General features: G+C 45.6%; 1 protein-coding gene across 1 annotated transcript in view; it reads right to left on the reverse strand.

Moving 5' to 3' along the window:
• Positions 1–1,170: 1,170 nt before the first annotated feature.
• Positions 1,171–23,142, reverse strand: part of MEGF11 (multiple EGF like domains 11) — a 479,353-nt gene continuing 457,381 nt past the window's right edge. Inside the window, exons 24-26 of the mRNA XM_075896878.2 lie at positions 20,368–20,424; positions 4,358–4,564; positions 1,171–3,910 (exon numbers count right to left, since the gene is read on the reverse strand). Coding sequence (XP_075752993.2) covers positions 3,750–3,910; positions 4,358–4,564; positions 20,368–20,424 — 425 coding nt within the window. The 3' untranslated portion in view covers positions 1,171–3,749. The remainder of the gene's footprint in view (positions 3,911–4,357; positions 4,565–20,367; positions 20,425–23,142) is intronic.

A 23,142-nucleotide genomic window follows, 5' to 3' on the forward strand; every position in this document is an offset into this window, starting at 1 on the left:
GAATCAGCTCTCCCCTATAGGTGACTTTTGATGGTAATACACACAGCTCTTGGGTGCCTGCATGAGCTTTTGTGCGGTCTTTAACATTCCTATTAAATTATGAAATGGGATTTATGTAGCAGATGCCTTTCCTTACACATTTTTTTTGAAAGTCCAAACCTTAGCAATTATATACGCATATTGCAAGCATCAGTATTTCTGCCTTTTAGTTGTAGCAATGCTTTTAAGCTTGAGAGAAAGGGTGCAGAATTAGGAGTTGTAGAGACTTCTGAGTATAGCTACTTTCAGCTGTTTTAAATCTGATGGATTTCCAGAGTTGAATAGTAAGTGGAGTTTGACAAAGAAGATTATACGTATGGCTTTAACAAGATTTTTGGGGGCAGAAATTTTGAATTGCAAACATTGAAAAAGGGGTCAGTTTAGTGGTTCACTATACTGCCATAGAGAGCACTTTAATTCTGTAGCTGCTGCTGCTGCTGCATAGTTTACCTTGTAATTTACTGATCAGCATTAAGGCATATGATAGATTAGGCCCTGACACTGCAGTGTACAACATAGAGATGGGCTACAGTGAACTGGCTGAGGTCAGTGGCATTGAAGTCAATTTGTGGGTACACAGCTGTGTACAATAACGTATTACAGGATGGCAGCCTCTACTTACTACATAAAAAGCACCAGATAGGGGTATGCCCTTGCTCTTATGCATTTACAGCTGTGCGTAAGCTGGGTCAGTGTTTGACTGTACTGTTCTGGTGCTCCGGATGCTCCATTTTGCTCATGCACGTTTAACTGATGGGGAAGTAAGAGTTGCCAAGCAACTGATGAAAAGGTACTTACCAGTTACCAATAGTTTGCTTTAAAGCTAGGATGTGATTAGCCCCTGGCTCAGGAATTACGCTCTGATTTCATTTTGGGGTTGAGATGCCATCTCAGAACTGTTGAAATACACTCGTCAAGCTGCCCATTGGCTTGCATGCTGTCAGTTGTTTGGGTAGGCAAATGTAAGCCCTTTGTTAACCAGCCCTGTGATATGGGAAATGTTCATGCTTCTACCGTGGTCGAGGCTGCGACTGAGTAATATGGGAGAAGTCCACATTGAGAGAAACTGTTTATTTTGTACAAGGTAGAGCACCTTAGCACAGTGAACAAATATATTACAAATCTGTCTTGCTTTAAAAAAGTATTGCCATTTCAGTGTCTATTTTCTAAGTAATGTACAAGAAGGTATTTTTTCGCTCCTGCTAAACTCTAAGCACATCGTTTCATTTGGCTTGGAAATCAAGCTTTGAAAAAAAAAAAAATCAAGCATCTCACTGCGCTCTCAAGTCCCATCTCGTATTGTACAGAAACACAACATCTACATTGGTTAGGATTGCAGCTTAGACGGCTTGTGCTAGTGCTAGATGTGTGGTAAGTCTCTAACAGTAGCTTTACATAGTTAACTGCCTTTTTATTGATATTTCTGAGGTAAGTCTTTCTATATGCTACGTAAAATATATCCCTACATGGCCCTAATTAAAAAAAAACACTTGTCTAGTTACATCTTGAATAAGGCTTGTCTGGAAAGCAAAATTACTATTGCTGATCAATCATTTGCCTCCATGCATACATGCAGCATTCGTGTAAATAGTTATGTATTCCTTGCAACGTGAAAACCAGCTTCTTTATAACCCTCTGGGGAAAGATTTCTCTGGAGCGAATTCAGTTCAAACTGCAGCAGTTGCCTGCCCTGCTCCCTGCCCATGAAAAATTCCAGATTTTTTAATGGAATACTGTCAGGGCTTTTCCCTGCCCCTAGCCAAGAGAATGTAGTATACGTTGCCGGCTTGATAGTAGAGATGCACAAAGTACAGCAAAGGCTGGGTCACTATTAGTGCAGGCTTCTTTGCACTGCCCTGGCACTAGACCTCACTCCCAGTCTCCATAGCACATTCAGCTCCTGGCCTCTTGGCAAGTACCGTCAAGGGTTCAAAGTGCAAGGGGCTTTTCCACATGACAAACTCCTGTTTGCTAGGAACTAGACTAGCCCCCACCAGTTAACGTTGCGTAGGTCTGTCAACCACTAGTAATGGCTCTAGCTGGAGCCCGATTCCAGCCAGCGAGCTAGAAGTGAAAGGTTCTAAATCGTACTACCCATCCCGTAGGCCACTCTTTCCTGCATCAGTGTTTTTTACCAATCAATTCATGCTTTAACAAACTGATCTCAGTTGATTTTCTTTCTCTTATGGTTCCATCAGAACAGCAAAAGCGCAACAGACTTTATATTTAAGACGCAATCCATTTGCTACTCCCACAGTTGCTTAATAAAATTACATACTTAGAATCAATACTACTTCATGCTCAAGATATACAGGAAACTGCTTAATAGCACGTATTCTACTGTCTATGTCAAGAAGGGCTACAAAAAATAATCTGGGAGGCTTGTTCCAAAGCCATACCACAGGTGTACCTCTTAGCGATTATTCCACAAACAGCTGTTGAAAAAGGACATCTGGTCACAGCTCAGATTAATGACATTTCAGGTAGACTTTGTGATGGATAAAGTTGCACAGCATGGTAATGCAAATGAAATTAAAGTATTTATTAGCAATGGCATGTCATTAATTTAGCTATGATAGATTGGCTTGTAAAGATGACCTAGAAGCCACATGGTAGCTTAGAAACCATTGGTTTGGGTGCAGAACAGAAACAGGGCTAGATTTTTGAAACACTGACAGCAACTTAGCTACTGTAAATCTGCATAGCTCTGTTGAAGTCACTGAAGCTACATGCCAGATGACCGTCTGGGCCCCTGTAGCTAATAAAGTAGCATCTATACAAGGCCAAATAAAACACATCTACAATCAAAGGGTCCTACAGTTTGTTAAAAATGTATCTCTAAGCATCTGACTGCCAGATGCTAGGCCTGGTCAGCAGGGGATGGATCACTTGATTGCCCTTTTCTGTTCACTCCCTCTGCTGCATCTGCCGCTGGCCATTGTTGGACGTTCTTATATATGCTGGACATGAGACACACTGTTTAGATGAGTTCTATAGTTAAAGATCACTGGAGACGTGTGAAGATTTACATCGTGTAAAATGAGCATGAGGCACTGAGACTAACCACTGACTGTGTGCATGTAATATTTTTCTACTAAAATACTGCGGCAGCCTGTCTAGACAGGAACTTATTGCAAAACTAGTTACCAAGAATAAAACTGACATGTACACAACATGGATATGATGATAGCATGAGCCATGGCTTACAAACTATATCAGCTGCATTTGACAGCAGTCTTTCCTGGCTTGCTTGTTTGTTGAGTGTATCCTTTTCCATGATGTGTATGTAAAATAGACTCCAGCATCCTTTTAGACATGTTGTCTCTAACAGTAAAGGTCTCTCTAAGTGGGTGGTAGAAATGTACATCCGTAGCTCTAAGGACTTACAGTTGGGGGGTTGTTTTTACTTCACAGCTCAGCGAACTCTGCAGAGTCTTTGACTGGAATATATAAACTGCTTTCTGGAGTAACTATCCCAGCCAGATGGAGGTGTTGGTTTTTTAATTTTCTGTGATTGTTATAAAAAACATCTCTTTAAATATCATGCAGCAGCAGTTGGCCCAAATGGATGTTCTGGTAGGTTAGAATCCTTGTGTAATACTATTTCAAGTCACGTCAGTGTATTGCAAAACCAAAAAGGATTGTCTTCGTTTCTTTCGTATAGTCAGAGATAATGTTCGCAGCACATTGCGACAGCGAAGCGTATCCCTTTAAGATTGCTTGTCCCAAGATGCCCCATGGGTAGGGCTGTGTCTTACAGGGAGAAGGTCGTAATGACCAGGAATGTGGCTGTTCCTAGGCAGGTCATACGGATTCTGGCTGTAGTTAGCACTACGACCACGGGCTTCTTGGACCACACTGACAGTGGGCTCTGAAGATACAATGAAACATGGGTTACAATCACTAACAGGTGGCCAGCTCCGATTGTCAGAGCTTTATATGCTCGTTTGAACACATGCATAAAAGCAAATCCTTTCCAAACTCTTTTTGCCACTGGGGGCTTTGTTCCAAGGGGACAGCAAAGAACACTTTCAAAGGATCTGCCTTTTCTTTTTTAATCTTGCAACTGGATTTGACACTCAAAACAGTTTAAAAACAAGCAAACATGCCGATGGGTTGGCTTCTTCTTTGATCCCAAGCTTGGGACCCTCGCTAGCAAAATCATTTCATTCCCCGTCCCATAAACCACAGTTGTCGCTTGATTCTGCCAAATCCCAAAGACTTCTGCCCCAATGGGAAACTCGAGAGACAATACTACTCAAACTAATGTTTGCTTCTGTGGCGCTACGGAGCTTCTTTGGCAATCTAGGACACTTACCAACTTCATAGATATTTTTATTAGTCTTTGATGCGGTGGGCATTTGTGAATAGGGTGAATCCCTGTGAATGGGTGATTTCATTTCCACATAACTGCTCTCCGAGTGTTTACATGTCGAGATGGGTGGATCCTTAATGGTGGCATATGGGTTTTCACTGCTGTTCAGAGAACAGGTGCTTGAGCTGCAGACAGATTCTTTCATATACTCTGCAAGACAAGAACAGAGTAGGTTTCTTAGGTCTGATATGGACGTTGGCTACAACTGAACCTCTGCAGTGAGTGGGGAGAACTTTAATCCTTGAGCCATCTAGCACAAAAAGCCATCGCTTACACTTTTTGGGTACATCAGAAGCATTGCATCTATCAGTCATCCCTTTATCCAAACTCAGCCACAATCCATCTCCCCAACATTTAGTAGGAAAACCTCACTTTGTACCAAGGTGTTTTCTGTGAAAGGGTCTAATGCAGTTTGGTGACTTTTCCCAGCCCCCTCTCCCCCATACCCTTCAAAGATCCAAGTGCTAAAGTCACCCCTTCTTTAGATGCCCAGACCCAGGGAAACATGCACAGGTTTGCTCTGAGCCAGCTTTGAAAGTTGCCATTACTGTTGATATTTGGTATGCGAGAGGCGCTATGGGGTTAGTATCCTGAGTGGCAAAAAACATCAAATGCTGTATGCTTGAAAATTAATTTTTCCAGCAGCCCTAGAACTGCATCAATCAAAGTGGTTAGTGGTCCTCTGTCAGATGTAATTTCAGGGGCCATCCAGCACTGGAAGGGTTAGATTTCTTAATGTTTCCATCTGATAAAAAATCAGTAGGGGAGAGAGCCCTCGTCTCAAGAGAAATTCAGATTCTGCAGTGGGATGAAGCCCATCTTATGTCTCTTGGGTGGTGTTGTGGTGGGGTTTTTTTTTTTTTTTGGTGTGGATGCTGTAAACACTGGTCATTCCTTTCCCCCAGTACGAAATAAATACATCCGATTGTAAGTCAAGCAAAATTATAAAAGGAGAGAAAGGTTGGCATGAGATAAGGAAGCTACCAGGAACTATCCAATCCTGAAACTGGCTGCAAATTTTTGTGCCAGTCGTGCTATTAAAGAAAGAATAATAATAATAAAAAAGAGAAGAAATAAGTCTTAACATTGACTTTCAATAACGTGCCATTGCTGCTGTGTGCAGTCCTGCTGCCGGGCACTGCCATTAATTTAGAACTAGAGCGATGCAATGAAAGATGAGGCATTTTCTTGTGCTGGTTTACAGTACAAAGGCAGATCCTGGGATCTATGAAACACGCCCGGTGCAACGGTGGGACTTGCAAAATATCTGAATTCCCAGTTGCCCCCGCTGTCTAATATGGGAGACAAAAAGAGAAATTCAGGTTAAGAAATAAACAGACAACAAAAGACATCTCTTCCCCTTTACAAATATGTCTCTGCTATTTGTTTCCATTACTATGAAATACTTTGTCACTTGATAATTCCCTGTTCTGTTCATTCCCTCTGGGGCACCTGGCATTGGCCACTCTCAGACAGGACACTGAGCTGGATGGACCTTTAGCCTGACTCAGTGTGGCCGTTTATTGTGCAACTGACTCCACACAAGCTTCCGGGATGTGGTACCAGGAATTAGTGTGTATGTAGAGCCTACTATAAGCCCCCATCTGAGATAATGGATTTGGTGAACCAAAAAGTGTCACCTGATCCAGTGAGGTGCTGAGAGCTTTGGACTCCTACTGGAGGGGAATGAAAGGGCGCCTGGCATCTTTCAGGGTCAGCTGAGGTCAGCAAGGAGCCAGCTCTGTCACAGACCGTCTTGATGCAAACCCTTCTGGGAGAGTTCGCTCGCTGATTCAGCGCCTGACCCTCCCTGCGGTTGGGGCCAGCTAAGGAAATCTACCAGCGCTTTCCAGGAAGGTCGGGGGGTGTTTGAAACAGCTTGGATGGCCGTGTGTGCGCACAGCGGGGCCGACAGCCACCATGGGCCCTGGGGCAAGGTAGGTGAGGGGGTGTGGCTCTGTGCCCCAGGACAGGGCAGAGCCTTGAGTGGAAGGGCAGGGCCAAGGGCAGTCAGTCCATGATGCGTCCCCTTCCAGCCCTCAGAGCCGTGAGAAGGGCAGCTGAGAGCTCCAGGCCCCTATGAATCGCTAGGCCCTGGGTAATTGTCCCTTTTGTCCTTCCCCTGTCTGCAGGCCTGCTGCTGCACCTCCTTGACAGCATGACAAGGGCTCAGCTCCTCAAGGGCATTTAGCATCTAACTTCCACTGCCAACAGTGCATGTGTGGTGCCGGTAGCCCTTTGAGGATCTGAGCCAAGGTGCCGTCCTCTCCTCTCTGGCTGCTTGCTCCTCGTGCACAACTCTGGGGGTTCGAGGCGCATCCTCCTTTTGGAAGAGGCAGCTCTACCTGCGGAGTTCCCTCCACATGACGGTCTGGGAGTGGAGGGGTGACCAGCCTGTCTGATGCTTGGTTTCTGTGCTGGACGATGCTCTTAGCCTGACTGCAAAATTCTGGACCCCTCTACGCAGAATCTGCTCCTGAAATATTTTCTCTCTCCCATTTCAGTGCAAAACCCACCTGCCATAAATGAATCGCTTCCCCTATGCCAGCAAAATCAAGAATCTTACACTGGCAGAGATTAGCAGATGCCTCTTAACCCGTGCTACTGACCGTGAGACCCACACTGCATTTCCAAACTCAGAAAGCCCCCTCCTCCCCCAGGCCTGATCCTGCAAGCCTTACTCAGCCCACCAGCCCACTGGCTGTTGTTCGTTACTTGTGAGAGTAAGGGCAGGCAGCATCGATCGGTAGCAAGGAAGCCAACAGCAGAGCAATAGCAGTTCTAGGATCCTGCTTGGCAAAATGCACGTTACTTCTTTTGACCGCAAAAGCTGATTTTTTTTAGTTATTTACAACTCTTCACTGAGCCCAGGTAACCCGCTAGAGTGAGTTTTGTATAAGCACCGGAGTCTTAGCTACAAGGGACTCTTATCACAGCGCTCAGTTCGTATCCCTGGGGTGAGAAGTGGGGCCAGACTAGCAGGGGAGCAAGGGGAGAACGGGCAGGCTAGTAGATCAGCAAGAAGAGACTTGGGGAGCATCCCCAGCAAGGCACCACAGACTAGCCCCACAAGGTGCGTATGTGAGGGATGCCCCTGGAGGAACCGGTACCAATATAGTGCATAGAACAATCAAATTAAGGCTTTTTAACAGTTACAGAACTACAGGTTTGGAAGGATGTAAAACGAAGCATCTTACATTGGTGTGAGGGTGGAGTTTCCCCATTGGCTACAAAAGTTACTGCAGATTTACACTGGTATAAATAGGAACAGAATTTGCTCCTCTGAATAAGAACCTGGTCCACCGTCCACCGAAATCAGCAGAAAATGCTCTTCAATGGGCAATGGATCATGCCCTAAAAGATCAAAGCTACCTGTTCACTCTGGCTGTGTCTAGAACGGCAAGTTTTTCCGCAAAAGCACCTGCTTTTGCGGAAAAACTTGCCAGCTGTCTACACTGGCCGCTTGAATTTCTGCAAGAACACTGACGATCTCATGTAAGAGATCAGTGCTTCTTGCGGAAATACTACGCTGCTCCCATTCGGGCAAAAGTCCTTTTGCGCAAAAGGGCCAGTGTAGACAGCTCAGATTTGTTATGTGCAAAAAACCCCGATGGCGAAAATGGCGATCGGGGCTTTTTTGCACAAAAGCGCGTCCAGATTGGCACGGACGCTTTTCCGCAAAAGCACTTTTTGCACAAAAGCGTCCGTGCCAATCTAGACGCTCTTTTCCGCAAATGCTTTTAACGGAAAACTTTTCCGTTAAAAGCATTTGCGGAAAATCATGCCAGTCTAGACATAGCCTCTGTGTTTGTGTTAACAAAGCTCTGTTGTGCAGACCTTAAAAAGCTGAGGGACAATACCCAAAGAATACAGCAATCATGCAAAGACATGGACCTCTCTAGAATGAAACGACCTGTTTGCGATACACATTGGGCCCAATTCTGCAGCCCATACCAAGGCAAAACTCTCATTGACTTCAGTGGGAATTTTGTCTGAGTGAAGACTGCGGGGGGGGGGGGGGGGAGCGAGGGAGGGGAGGCTGATCTTATAAAAAGCTCAGTGCTCTCGGCTCTCATTGGGTTCACCTCAGTGAGGGAGGACAGTTTAGCACATCGGGGGACAAGCCCTGAGCTGGCAGGCCCAGGAATATTGCTTATGTTCCAGTCTAGCAAACGCTATCCTCAAGCGGCTCGTAAATATTCATAGCAAAGGCTGTTCATTTTGCAAATGACCCTTCCCACGGAATTGATGGACAGGCCCTTAATACAAATGGGCTATAAATTCTACGGACAGACACTGTTTAATCAAGTCAAATGAGAATGTAGCAAGCCTGCGTCCCTCCCGCTATTCACGCTGATGAATGGGCGTACCCAGGAGAGGGAAGACAGGAATCCACAGGGCCCTGCAGTTTGAGCATCAACAAAAGGTCAAAGCAAATGGAAACGATCACCTGCAGATTTCAAAAGCCCAAGAGACCACCAGCGAGAGTATCTCAAAGGCTTAGAGGCCCAGAAGGGACCCAGACGTGCGCAGAGATGGGGATTAAATTCCCGTAAAGTAGATTCTGGCAAACCCATTTCAGCTACAACATTTCAAAACATTTAGTTCTAGTCTGCCTGGAGCAAGTAAACAACCGAACTGCTCTGGGTTGTTTCTTATTTGGAAACGTGCACGTTGGACTTGATCCAGCCAAATTCCCACCCTACAGTGCACGTGATCCAATCCAGTCCAGCTCAGATATTTGTAGCTCCCAAATGAGGATTTACAAAGAACTGCTGTGAGAACTGTTAACTAAAGTGCAAGCAGGGCCTCAGAGCTGAGTAAATCAGAAGTAACTAGTGTAATGGATAGATTCATGCCATAAAGTAACAGCTGTGTCACTCGGGTCTGTAGATTCATTTAAACCATTCTGTGTCTGCATGCCTTTAGCAGTGGGCATGGCGAAGTAGCATCCCAAAGGGATGATTTCTGCTGACATTCATAGCCGTTACGTGCCGAAATAAAGAAACTCGACCCCTTGCTCTGAACAGGATAATTTATAGCGCCCAGCACGTATTTAGAAACATGGCTGCGCTTGGGAACCACTAACAGCTACGTACAATATGCACAAGAGATCAGTGAGTTTTAACTCTAAGGGGGCTGGAAGCAACTGTGCTATTTTTTTTACTAAAATGATTTGGGAGGAAAAAAATGTCTGCCATGAGGTGCTAAAGTTGTTCCAAGACCCATTTTAAATTAATTTTAACTCAAACTAATTGACTCATACATTTGCAGAAAATTCATTCTGTGCTCAACAAGCTAGTCTTGGGGCTTTTTGGGGGAGAGGGGGAAGGTTGCTAAGAACTGGTAAAAAATAATTTCCCATCCTTACCAAAAAAAAAAAAAAAAATCAAGATTGAAAACAAATCTAGAATCCAAACAAAATGCCCCCCAAAATTCAACTTTTTGTGTGAAATGCAATTCGGAAAAACATTCCTTTGGGATTAATCCAAATACTTCTTTTTGATATGTCAGAAATGTGTCATTGTGATTTCAACCCTTTTATTTAATTTTTATCTATATAATAACGTAAAGTAAATGCCAACAAAATAATTTAGAAATAAAAAATCATGACAAAAATGTTCAATTATTTTTGTAAATGAAATTTGTCAAAATTGATACCATTTCATGAAAGAGTTCAGTTTTGTTAACCAACTGAACACCATTTTGATCAAACAATTCTGACCAGTTCTAGGTATGTGGTATTTTTTATAGTAACAAAGTGGTTGAATCCACTTTAACCACGAGATCACAAAGTTTGCGTTTATGTTTAATAAATGTAGTTAAATATAGGATGGAAGAATCCCAAGTACTAGTGCAGGCTGAGGACCGACTGACTAAGTAACAGTTCTGCAGAAATGGACTGAGGGATTACAGTGGATGAGAAGCTGGATCTGAGCCAACAGGTAGCCAAAAAGGCTAATGGCATACTGGGAGGAGCATTGCCAGCAGATCTAGGGAAGTGATTATTCCCCTTTATTCTGCACTGGGGAGGCCACATCTGGAGTACTGAGTCCAGTGTTGGCTCCCCCACTACAGTAAGGATGTGGACAAATTGGAGAGTCTAGCAGAAGGCAATGGAAATGATTAGGGGGCTGGAGCACATGACTTACAAGGAGAGGCTGAGGGATTTGGGTTTATTTAGTCTGCAGAAGAGAAGAGTGAGGGAGGATTTGATAGCAGCCTTCAACTGCCTGAGGGTGGGCTTCAAAGAGGATGGAGCCAGGCTGAGTTCAGTAGTGGCAGAATGAGGAGCAATGGTCTCAAGTTGCAATCCGGAAGGTCTAGGTTGGATATTAGGAAAAATTATTTCCCTAGGAGGGTGGTGAAGCACTGGGATGGGTTCCCTAGGGAGGGGGTGGAATCTCCATCCCTAGAGGTTTTTAAGTCCTGGCTTGACAAAGCCCAGGCTGGGATGACTGAGTTGGGGTTGGTCCTGCTTTGGGCAGGGGATTGGACTCGATGACTCCTGAGGACTCTCCCAACCCTAATCTCCGATTCTACGAAACAGGACACAAACAGAAAACAGAGGAATGTCTGCTCTTCAGATATTAACCCAAGGCCAAGTTCCACAAACACTAAGGACTATGCCATAGAATGAGGTTTCATTTTTTTCTACTAACATCAGAATACGCTAGTCCCATCCACAAAGCAGCCTTCTTGCCCTTTTGTTATACAATTACTGAGTATCCTAGGAATATTATATCCTAGGAATAATGCCAAGACTTAGAACCTATAATCACATTTCAAGCACTATCCAAGAATCACCTGATAATAGGGCAAAAATACAATCTCCCTGGTATAATCAAAACTACGGAGGACACTCAGGGGCTGTGTCTAGACTGGCCAGTTTTTCCAGAAAATCAGCCGCTTTTCCGGAAAAACTTGCCAGCTGTCTACACTGGCCGCTTGAATTTCCGCAAAAGCACTGACTTCCTACTGTCTGAAATCAGTGCTGCTTGCGGAAATACTATGCTGCTCCCATTCGGGCAAAAGTCCCTTTTGTGCAAAACTTTTGCGCAAAAGGGCCAGTGTAGACAGCTCAGATTTGTTTTGCGCAAAAAAGCCCCGATCGCGAAAATGGCGATCGGGGCTTTTTTGCACAAAAGCGCATCTAGATTGGCACGGACACTTTTCCGCAAAAGTGCTTTTGCGGAAAAGCGTCCGTGCCAATTTAGATGCGCTTTTCTGAAAATGCTTTTAACGGAAAACTTTTCCGTTAAAAGCATTTACGGAAAATCATGCCAGTCTAGACGTAGCCTCAGTGTGTATCTAACAAGGTGCTTTCCCCCGACCTCGCACAACTCCACTGGTTTCTCTGAGTGCCATGTAATGGCTGCTGATCTGTGTGTGTTGGCACGGCAGTATGCTGCTTGTGGTGATGCGGTCCAGGATGATGGAAAGAGGTATAGATTCAGGCAGGAAACAGCGATTACAGTATCAAGGGAAGAATCTCTCCCATTGCTGCAGGTAAGTAGCAAGGACTGGGTGCTTTCTACTGTTTGGTAAGAACTGCTGGCCTTCCACTTGGATAGGACCATGCAATTTCAAAGCAAATTTGTGGATAGATCCCAGGGATACACAATTTCTGCTCAGAGACTATCAGGATGTCTGAGAGAGAGAGGGCAGGTGACCAACTGGATCAATTTTTCCTCAGGGCAGGAGGGTTCTAACCCCAAGAACCATGGAGGAACAACGTCCTGAGGCAGAGAACATCTGACGGGGAGCCAACCCACATCCTGTCAGAAGAAAACCAGTGGGCAGGAGCTTGAGCAGTAGATGGACACACAGGTAAAGGTACCAAGCTTGTCTCGGCCACGTTGGTTCTATAAAGAATAACCCTGGCCCATTTGTGTGATTTCGTTCCTCACAAAACATCTCAGAGAAGACCCTTCTTCCAGGCCAGAAGAGGCGTGTCTCCCAACGACCCCCTCTTGAGTAGACAAGAGGGCATTTCCTGTTTCTGCAGGTGGCAAAGAAATGGGGCCTATACATTGGCATATTCCCATCTGTGGCATATATTGTGGAAGATTTGAGAGTCTAGCTCCCCTCTGTCGTCCTGTAAGAAGCTTCTGTTGACAACGTTGGCTGTGGTGTTTTGCTGAGTGCGATGGCGCAGTCCCGTAACTCCCTGGTTCCAGCCCACATGGAAGGGGATCTTGCTCCTCCCTGCTTGCTGATTTAGAACATGCAGGACACACTGCCCATCATGAGGCAGGGGTTTCTGACCGCCTTGAGTTCCAACCGATTGATGTGGAGATGGGTTTCCTAAGTTGTCCATCTGCCCTCAGCCATGAGAGCAGAGATGAGCTCCCCCTCCCAACAGTGATGTACCTGTGTTAAGGTTAGCGATGGAGGAGGGCAATGGATGTTGAATTGGTCTTTCCAAACAGGTAGGTGCCGACGGTGGGACTGATCCTAATGGTACTGGACGAGGGTGTTTATGCCTTCCTTGTCTGGGGTATAAGGAACTGAAGTCCTGTCAAGAGCCATCTCTCCTTCGAGCTCTGGGGCCTTCCGGCTCCATCAGAACCAGAGGAGGAGTCCTGTGACTCCAGGGTACTGAGCTGGGAGATTGATGCTTTGGAGACTGTAGCTCTCCCAGAGGTTCTGGGCTTTTCGGGAGCAGGCTGCTTCAGATGAGAGTCCATTCTCCTGTTTTCTCAGAAGCCTCCAATGACCTCCTGTTCTTAGGGGACGTCTGCACCAAGGCAGAAGAGGAGCTGGATGCGTCTGCTTGGTGACATGTATGGGGGGAGGGTCTCCTGACCTGACTCAGACACTGGTCAGCGTGAGCGCCCCATCATTAACGGTCTGAATTTGGTCTCTCTGCTTCTTTCTTGCCTTAGACTTGAGGTCTAAGCAGAAACTGCACTTGTGGAAGACGTGGGGCTCCTCCCAAAAAAGGTCACCCTCAGAATGGGTGTTGCTCACAGGTACACACCCTGCTAGAAAGGCAAGGGTCCCAAGAAGCAAGAGGGTAGGAAAAAATCCTATCCTCTCACAAGCAACACTTACTAATGATAACTGCTACTAATCACTGACCATTCTAACTCATCTTAAAAGCTATAGGTCTAGTGCGACATCCTCAGGACCTGACCGGTGCTGAACCAGAGAATTTGCTGGATTGTGGGAGATCAGTATTGTCTAGCACAGTGTTTCTCAACCAGTGGTACACGTGCCCTTAGGGGTACTCAAGAGAAGTCTGGGGGGTGCGTCAACACAACTGAAATTTGGAGAAAACTGAATTTTTGTTTTAAGTTTTATAGCGCTTTATTATTTTTGTACTTTTTACACCCAAAAATTTCATCGCCCGCCTGGCTACGATTAAGTTGTTTAAACAAATGTGCTGCAATGGTAGAAAAAAAATTGTATGTCTGAAAACTGGTCTAGCAGCATTACCAGCAATTCCACTGCTTACTAGGCTCTTAGAAGGCATTTAGGGGTAAATTAGAGCTAAATAAAAGCACAGAACACTAAGAGCCAGGATTGGTGGCTGTAAACAAACTTGATGGGACCACAGGAAAATCAGCCACACCCATGATAAGTAGACATCTGGCTAGCTAAAACGATACCAGACCACAGATGTTGCCAGACCATGGATGTTGCCAGACTAGAGAGGTTCAACCTGGATAAGAATAAAAGTAGCTGGGATATGCTCAAAACAGGCATGCTCGGAGTGCGTCTTAGGGTGAAACAGTAGAAGAATTGAAGGCAATTTATCCATCACCCCTATTTCGCCTTGGTTTCTAGCACGAGGAGGCACAGGACACAAATGCGGGCTGGACAGGCATTGCTAGTGGAAAAAAATCTCCCATTTAGGGCTTGAAAGGTGCAGGCACCCCGACAGGTGCCTATTTCAGCTAAGAAATAGAGTGGGGATGCAAAGGAGTTTATAAAGGGGACCCTTCAGGGTTCAAACACCAGCAGGCAAACTGGAAGACCCAGATATTGATTGCTTCTTAAAATCTCATGAATTTCTAAGGCGACCTCTTGACTTTTGGGGCCTTCCATCTCTGTTTCCTCTCTACAGGAAGGTGGCATCACACCAGATCCAGGGGCTCTAGCACCAAGGGGAGTTCCTTGGATAGCTCAAGAAATTAAGAGAGGTCAGAGCCTGCCTCAAAGGCAGATTTACTGCATTCCGAATGGAAGGGCACAGGAAAGGGACCGCTCGCTCGCTCTCTCTCTCTCGCCCCAGGAAGCTGCCTAGGCAAAGCCGAGAATAAAGCCCTGAACTGAAGGTCTGCGTCTCAGCAGCCAGCACAGAGGCCGTGTCCAGGCCCTTTTGCGTTGGAGGATGAACCGCGTCTGGCAGGCTCATTGTTTAGCTGCAGAGGCGCCTCGGCTACTTTGCCATGTGGGACCACAGCCTGGGTCTGTCCAGCCATAATCCCATCCATGCTGGCAAGGGCGTGCGGTGAGCAAGCCCAGTCTGCGCAAATCAGCAAAGTGGTTTTTTTTTTTTTTTCTGCTGGAGAGGAAATGTTCAAAGCCCAGAGTGGTTGATGCTGGCTTTGAAAAGCGTGAATCCCTCTGGTAGGTGCCGAACATGGAAAGACATCGGTCAGCCCCAAGGAATGACAAGCATGAAAGCAGTCCAGCTGCTGCTGAAAATCAGACTGAGTTCTTGCTGGACCACATGGAGCAACAATAAAAGCAGAGGTGTGGAAAGAACGTCAACGGCGTGGTGAACGGCGGAACGTAGCCAATAAGAAACACGGCGCTGCCTGGGCACTCCCCCCTGAAGAAGGTATCTGAGGAGACAAGCCATGCCAATGCCCATCTCCCGCACCCCAAACACAGAATGAGGGGATTGCAGAAACTGCAGGCTTTACGGAGGCAGGTGTCACTAGAAGCTGTTTTAAAGTTGACTCAGAGCAAAACCAGACGAAAAGGGGACGAGGGGAATGCAGCAGTGTCCCCAGTACAGCTAGCTGTGCCAACCGCCTCCTTTGTATGGTCGCTGAGCCACCTGCTCGGTGCTGCCGGGCCGTGTGTGACTCTCTGAACTCACCCGCTGGGAATGAAGAATCGTTGAAAAAGGCAAAGCGGCTTTCTCTGTTTCGAAGCGACTGAGGCGGACAAAGGCAGCGCTAAGCGAGGAGACAAGCGGGGTCTAGCGGAGAGGGCCTGCCTCAGGAGTCCAGACCCTTCTCGTCTGTACCAGGGAGCAATCCATCCACCTCAAGTACGCCACTTCCTCTCTCTGCCTGCTTAAAGGGTCAAAGGCACCATTTCGGGAGGGCAGGGTGGGCAGCAGCCGGGCATACTGGGAAGCTGCTTGCTGTTCTTCCCGGTCCCCTATCAGGGAGTGAGGGGAAACAACACAGTTTTCGTGAATTAATTCTCTGTTCCTCCCCTCACCAGCCAGGCGCGAGAGGCATGCGCACAAGCTGTGTAGTTTCCTCTCGCTCCCTGAGAGTCAGAGGAACAGGAAGAAACACAAGCCGCCTCCTGGAACACATGGCTGCTCCCCCCTTCACTCCTGGCTCTCCGAAAATGGCACCCTTGTTCAGGCAGCGTTTCTGTATTGCTGTCAGCACCACTGGGTCCTGCCTGAGACGGGGACCTCTAGCTGCTGCTCTCACACAGACAATAACAAAAAGAACGTTACGTTCCTTATTTAGAAAGACAGGGGTTAGTGGCTTGATATTCTGAACCCTGCCCGGGTTAGTCATCCCATTGGTGGAAGACTTGGCGTGAATAGGGTCGGCAGGACCAGGTGCTAGCATTTTGTGTCAATGTTTCTTTGCATTTCCTCTCTGGGTTTGATTTCCACCGCCAGGTGAATCCTTGCTGCAGCAGCGTGTCTAAACATGTCTAGGTACAGAAATGCAAAAAAGTTTTTCTCTGTGTGACTCTAACTGTCCTAGAACTGGGATGGTCTTATCCGAGTGACTCAGCTTTGCAGGCTTGCTCCCTCTCTCCAGGCAGAAGATGGTGAGAGTTTTGTACAGTTCAGTAGAACAAGCAGAACCTGCCCCCGCGCAGAATTGAACACACCCGATGTGTCACATGCTGTCTGCCACTAAAAGCACTTCCTGGATTAAAAGCAACTGCCGAGTATTGCTTACAGTCCTGTAGTTCTTCCTTCCCCTCCCTTTCCCATCTTATGCACCACCCTTCCACCCATCTGGGGCCCATCACCCCAGAAATCAGACTGCACTCTCAGTGGGATGCATACATTTCTGTTATTTAAATGCCTGGTCACTGCAGAAAGCCCGTTACTCCCAATACTTGATGGATGAATCAAATGAACCCTATGCAATTACTGAAAGTGTTCCAGGGAAAACATCATTACCAGGTTGATGTCTTGTGACACAGCACTGAGGCAATGTCTTCCCATGGGGGAAGATCGATGTTGCTGCGAACAATCTTCTGGAGTTTGATTTAGCGGGTCTAGTACAGACCCACTAAATCGAACTCAGAGGGTGCCCTTGTCAGTGGTCAGAACTCCTGCTCCTGTGAGTAAGGGAAGCCGACAGAAGCATTTGTTCTCGTCGGCATCCCACCGTGAGGACGGTAAGGAAACTCAAATTAAGGTATGTTGATTCCAGCTCTGTAATTAACATAGCTGCAGTTGTGTCTCTTAATTTGAACTTCCCCTTTAGAGTAGACCTGGCTTGCGGCTAATCTAAGAAGAGGGCCTGCACAGAAACAATAAAACAGGGCACTCTTATACAACACCCACTCGAGTACAGCACAGCCCCTGGTGCTGTTTTTTCGCACGGGCAGTGTTCTTGTGAAAACACATCACACCCCCCTTTTGAAAAATCCATGTGGTGCTAACCTGCATCTGCAAACACTTCAATACCTTTGAAAAATCTGGCACCCAGCTCATCACGTAACAAGGTCGGTGCCAATCCGTCTGTAAGCATCAGTTGTGTCTCTTTATAGTGCGAGCAAGCAACTAACAAAGACTTTTACTTTTCTTGGCAGTAACAGAGTTTTTAGTGGACTGGACCACTTGCGGGTGTGAATTATGAACAGCACCAAGCAAAGTGAACAAACCATGTAGAGAAAAAATGCTAGAATCCTAAATAAATAATGAAATACATAACACTGGGGATAACCATCCAGAGCCCACTGTGGCTGCGTTTCTTTACCTATGTAGTCACATACATGTATCTCTCTGTCTATACATATTAGGAAGGGGCTTAGAAAGATTTCATTTTTAACAGCAAATGTTAATTTCACCATAAAGACAAGACACAAACCAAGGAAAAAATATTTGCATCAATGTTGTCGCTAGGCAAAGTAAGACGGCGGCTGCTTTAGAATTGATTAAAGTTCGATTTAAGGACTTTTTTGAGATGGGATATCGACAGTTTGTGCTTTAAAGCTTTAACTATTCAAATCTCAGGCTATGTCTACACTGCGGGGTTTTTGCGGGAGAGGAAATGCAAATTGAGTGCTCATTTGCATATCTTCTTCTGATCCTTTTTGTGGAAGAGGTTTTTGCAATAAAAAGCCCTGTGTAGACAGGGCCATTTGTCGGAAAAAAAACCTTTTGCACAAGATCCCGTATTCCTCAAAAAAATGAGTTTATAGGCTCTTGCGCAAAAGGGGTTTTTGCTGACAAATGGCTCCATCTACACAGGGCTTTTTATTGCAAAAACCTCTTCCGCAAAACAGATCAGAAGAAGATATATAAATGAGCCCGGAAGATATGCAAATGAGTGCTCCATTTGCATTTCCTCTTCCACAAAAAACCCACAGTGTAGACATAGCCTCAGTTTCTCCTGTCATTAAGTACATGTTGCCTGGCCGCCCGTAATTATGAAAAATTAAATCCAGAAAAAAGCTTGAAAATGAGCATCATTACTATCCACTGAAATTATATAAAAAAATAAAATTCTGGCAGAGACAAGGTGTGTGAGATAACAAGGTGGGTGAGATGAAAGGGACAAGCTTTTGAGCTTATACACAACTTTCCTCCAGGTCTTCTCCAGACCAGCTATGACTTGTGTGGGTGCAAATTCAGACAGCATGTTTCCATCCTTACTGTCACTCCATAAAAATAAAGAGAGACTGATTTTAATTATTGTACAGTAGATTTTCTTTCTTTAGAAAATAAAGAGCTTTAACTGAATAGGGAAATTAGTCAAGTCACTGGCAGCATTACCAGTCAACGTAATAAGAAAAAACAAGAAGAAAACTAACATTTTTTCTCTTAGTATTTTGACAGATCATGTCTAATGGGGTTCCATGAAACTACTAACTATTCTCACTTAAGACAATGGCAGAAATCAATCTTTTCCTACATATTATATTAGTTATTTTTATAAAACAAACAATATTTTCATTCTCTAGACCTGCCTGAGGGCTCGTAATCCACTTTGCTGAGCTGATCATTGCCCTATGCATGTTTCTCACTCATGGGTCATCTATCAATTTAATTAAAGGGCCGGAGCCTGCAACCCTGACTCACGTAGGCAGTCCCATTTGGCGTGGTGTGACGACAGCTTGTACAAGTAAGGGTTGCAGGATAAAAACTCCAAAAGAATATTGTTGAAGGAGACCGTTCAATAGTTAGTTCCCCGCATTCTCAGATGGTGCAAACGGTGGTAGCGTCATGCCCGCTGAAATTCTGGCCCGATAAACCTGCATATTTCATAGGGATACTGAATCCTCCTGGTTTTACTTTCTGCACCAACCCCGCCATTCTTACTGGCCCAAAGGCTCACAGCAGTCAAGGCGAGTCTTGACTGGAGAAGGGTTGGAGTCAGGGCTCGCTGTGTGTGGAGTTCTCGCCTCCAGAACCGGAATGCCCTCCGGCACATGAGCAATGAAGCAGCCCAGGGCTTCCTGAATGATAAGGAACGCTGGGCTTGGGTCTGAGCCGTGCTCAGGCAGGTCCGGAGTGTGTGCTCCACCTTTCTGAGCTGTGCACTCAGCTCCGGGGCTGTTTAATTATTTAACCACTGCAGTGACTGATTACAATGACTCAGCGTGAAAGAGGAAGCCATTTCATCCCCAGCAGTGACCTAATTCCAGCCTGTTGCCTGAATTCTCTTTGTGTAGTGCACGCTGCTCACACAGAAGGCAGTTTATTTTATACAAGCAGAAGGTCTCCTGAAGAGCTTTACCATGCAATACATTCAGTGACCGTAGAGACTTAGTGGGCATAGGGACCAGCCAATACATGTTCAGCAATTGTGCTACAAAGTCTTGGCAGGAATACAGACTTGGGGTATGTCTACACTGCAAGGTTCTTTCAAAACAGTGACCACACTACAGGGAAGCCTCAAAATTAGTCCGAGGCCGGCTCCCCTAATGTGGACGCGCTAGCTCGACTTAGAGCCCCAGGAGGCACTGGGGAGGAATAACTTTAGAACTGCCCTGGGTGAGGAGCTATTTCGACATAGCAGCAGTGGAGCGTCCCTTCCGAAACAACTTTTTTGGAAAAGGGCTTATTCCTCATGGAATGAGGTTTACCAACGTCGGAAAAAGCCCTCCGTTATTTCAACTTTCTTTCGAAATGATGCAATTGCAGTGTGGACACTAGTATTGTTTTTCCGGAATAACAGCTGTTATTCCGGAAAAAAGGTGCAGCGTAGATGCACCCTTAGGGTCTTCAGCTGTGCTAAAGGACCTTTAACTTCCACCTGGCTAGACACAACTCCTCCAAATGACAGTACCGATGGCAGTGCCGCATCGCTGCTAGTATTACACTGCAGCATCAGCTTGAGGTATTAGCCTCTGACCTCACAGGTCATACACTTCTGGCTCAGAGTCAAGAGGGCCACCAGCTGAGCCACGCAGGTATATTTTGTACAGCATCATTCTGTTGCTTTCTTTTCATATGCAACCATCTTTTGGGTGTTCAGGGTTCCTATCTCACCTCATCTACCATTCCCCTCCTCCTGTCAAACTCCTTGCTAGAGTCACTGCAGCATTCGATACTATACCTTTGAAGCTTTTTTCCATTATGTATGTGTTCTGACGTCTATCCATCCCACAAGCACCTGCATAAAAATGATATATAATGGAAAACAAATGAATATTGATGTAAATTGGAGTGCTTTGACTAATGTGTAGCATACATTCTTTCCCCTCTGTTCACCAGGGACTCTATTCTGGGACACGCGTAGGTGTGGGCTTAGCTTTAAATGGGTACTTGAGCCCCATTTTGACTTCAAACAGGACGTAAGCACATGCTTAAAGTTAAGCTCATACTTAGGAGTTTCTCTGAAGAGGAGTGCTTTCCTAAGTCAGGTCACTGCTTCTCACCAAGAGCAAACTGTCCTTCCCAAGGGCAGAAAAAAACAACCTGTGCTGATAAGCTCACTATTGAAACAACAAGTTTGTGTGTGTGCAACCAACCAACCCCTAAAACATAAACCCTCCAAACCAACCAGCACAACACTAGGGCTGTGTCTAGACTGGCAAGTTTTTCCGGAAAATCAGCCGCTTTTCCGGAAAAACTTGCCAGCTGTCTACACTGGCCACTTGAATTTCCGAAAAAGCACTGACGATCTACTGTAAAATCATCAGTGCTTTTCCAGAAAAACTATGCTGCTCCCATTCAGGCAAAAGCCTTTTCCCGAAAGACTTTTGCGCAAAAGGGCCAGTGTAGACACCATAGTAGTGTTTTCTGCAAAAAAGCCCCGATCGTGAAAAAGGCGACCGGGGCTTTTTTGCGGAAAAGCGCGTCTAGATTGGCCACGGACGCTTTTCCGCAAAAAGTGCTTTTCCGGAAAAGTGTCCTGCCAATCTAGACGTGCTTTTCTGAAAATGCTTTTAACGGAAAACTTTTCCGTTAAAAGCATTTCCGGAAAATCATGCCAGTGTAGACGTAGCCTAGAAGTTTCAGATTATGGACCAGATCACATTACAAGACAATTATGGGATGTTTCATTTGTGGATTTCAAAGTTATTTATTTGCTGGCTTTGCTTCAGAGATGTCGCACACATACTCTGTAGGCTAGTTACATGATTTTACTTTAAAAATCTGCACGTGATTTAGTAAATGGACAAGACAATTATCCTTCAGTGGCTACACAGCTGGCTTAAAGGACAGCCCTTTACAGTGAACTGCCAATTTCAAAGAAGTTTACCTATGAAATTTCACAGGAACGTGCTTGTGGGGGAGGGAATCGTATTTGATTTTACTAATTGGGATTGCTTACAATCACACCAGACAAATAAGCAAGTTTAAGCAATCACTAAACATAGCTTCTTCTTTTTTAAAATGTCATAGTCGGGCGTTTCTTATAGGCTAACAGAAACAATGCAATTGCAGTTACAGAAACTGCACCCTCTCGATGGAACGTCTAAACTTCGCAATCGTGTAACCAAGCAATGTTGTTAGACAAGCTCTGTGAATTCGCTACTCAAGGATGCTCCTCGCCATTCATTCTGAAGTGTTGGTGGGGCTCTGCAGAGAAAAAAGAACACGCTCTCTCACCACCACCCCACCCCTCACAGCAGCAACCCGCAGTATCCACACAGCTCCCCTTGTTTTTCACTGCATAAATCACTGCTGCCCTTGTGTTTCTGACAGTCCAAAGCTGGCCTGGATTCACAACTGAGCCATCCCTGGGCAGCGCGCAGGAAAGGGAGCGGCAGGAGAAGGACAAAGGTGGCTCTGGACCTATCCCAACCAGTGCTGGATTATGCACAAGCTCAGTAAGATACAGGTCAGGGCTTCTGATTATGAGGGGCCTCTAAATACAGAAAAAAAGACTAGTGTTTGGTGGCCTCCTCATCTGTGTAAAGGTGCAGCTACAAAAAAACCCACCTTTATTATTTCTGTTTTATTGACCTTTCTGTTAGACTAATACACATTGTCGGTAATGCTACGGGGCCTCAAACCTGACATAGCTGCAGGGGTGGGGAACCTTTTTTGGTTCGGGGCTGACCCACAGAAAAATCAGTCGGGGGCTGCACACAAATGAGAATAACCCCTCCCCCTCCAAACCAACAAACACACACACACTCCCCACTGACGTGGTCCCTGACTAGAAGGAGAAAGATACTCCCCACGTTCCCCTCATTCACCAGAACCTGGGGGGGGGGCCCAGCTAACAGATTTTGTGTGCTCCAACCCCACAAGGAGATGGTAGGGGTACTGGAGTGACAGCACAAGCTCCCCAATGCTTGGGGTGGGGGAGCCCCAAGCCTCAGGGGCCAGGTTCAGGAAAGCTGGGGGCTGTATTCAGCCCCCAGGCCTTAGGTTCCCCACCCCTGGCTTAGGCCCTCAGCATGTCTGAATCTGGCCCTGTACCCAGCATATCTTCAAGAAACTGGAAACAGCAGGACAGGGCTGCTCCAGCACCTCTACCATAAGGGTGCTCTCTGTGGTTATTTCTGCCCTCTTGAGAGGCCTTTTGTTTTGCTAGTTTGAAGTGCAGTGGAGAGCTCTTTCCAGTGCAGCCAAAGTGGAAAGTAACTGTGTAAAACTTAGGGCTGTCAAGCAATTAAAAAAAATGAATGGTAATGAATCATGTGATTAATTGCACTGTTAAACAATAACAGAATACAATTTATTTAAATATTTTGGATGTCTTCTATCCTTTTCAAATATTTTTATTTCAATTGCAACAGAATACAGTGTACTATATTTTTATTATACTTTAAAAAACAAAAGAAACAGTATTTTTCAGTTCCCCCATTACACATACAGTCGTGCAATCGCTTTTTCATTAAAGTTGAATTCAGAATTGTGTACAAAAATGTAAAAT

The sequence above is a fragment of the Pelodiscus sinensis genome, chromosome 14, assembly GCF_052426305.1.
Source record: "Pelodiscus sinensis isolate ZL-2025 chromosome 14, ASM5242630v1, whole genome shotgun sequence".
In the NCBI taxonomy this organism is placed as follows: Eukaryota; Metazoa; Chordata; order Testudines; family Trionychidae; genus Pelodiscus; species Pelodiscus sinensis.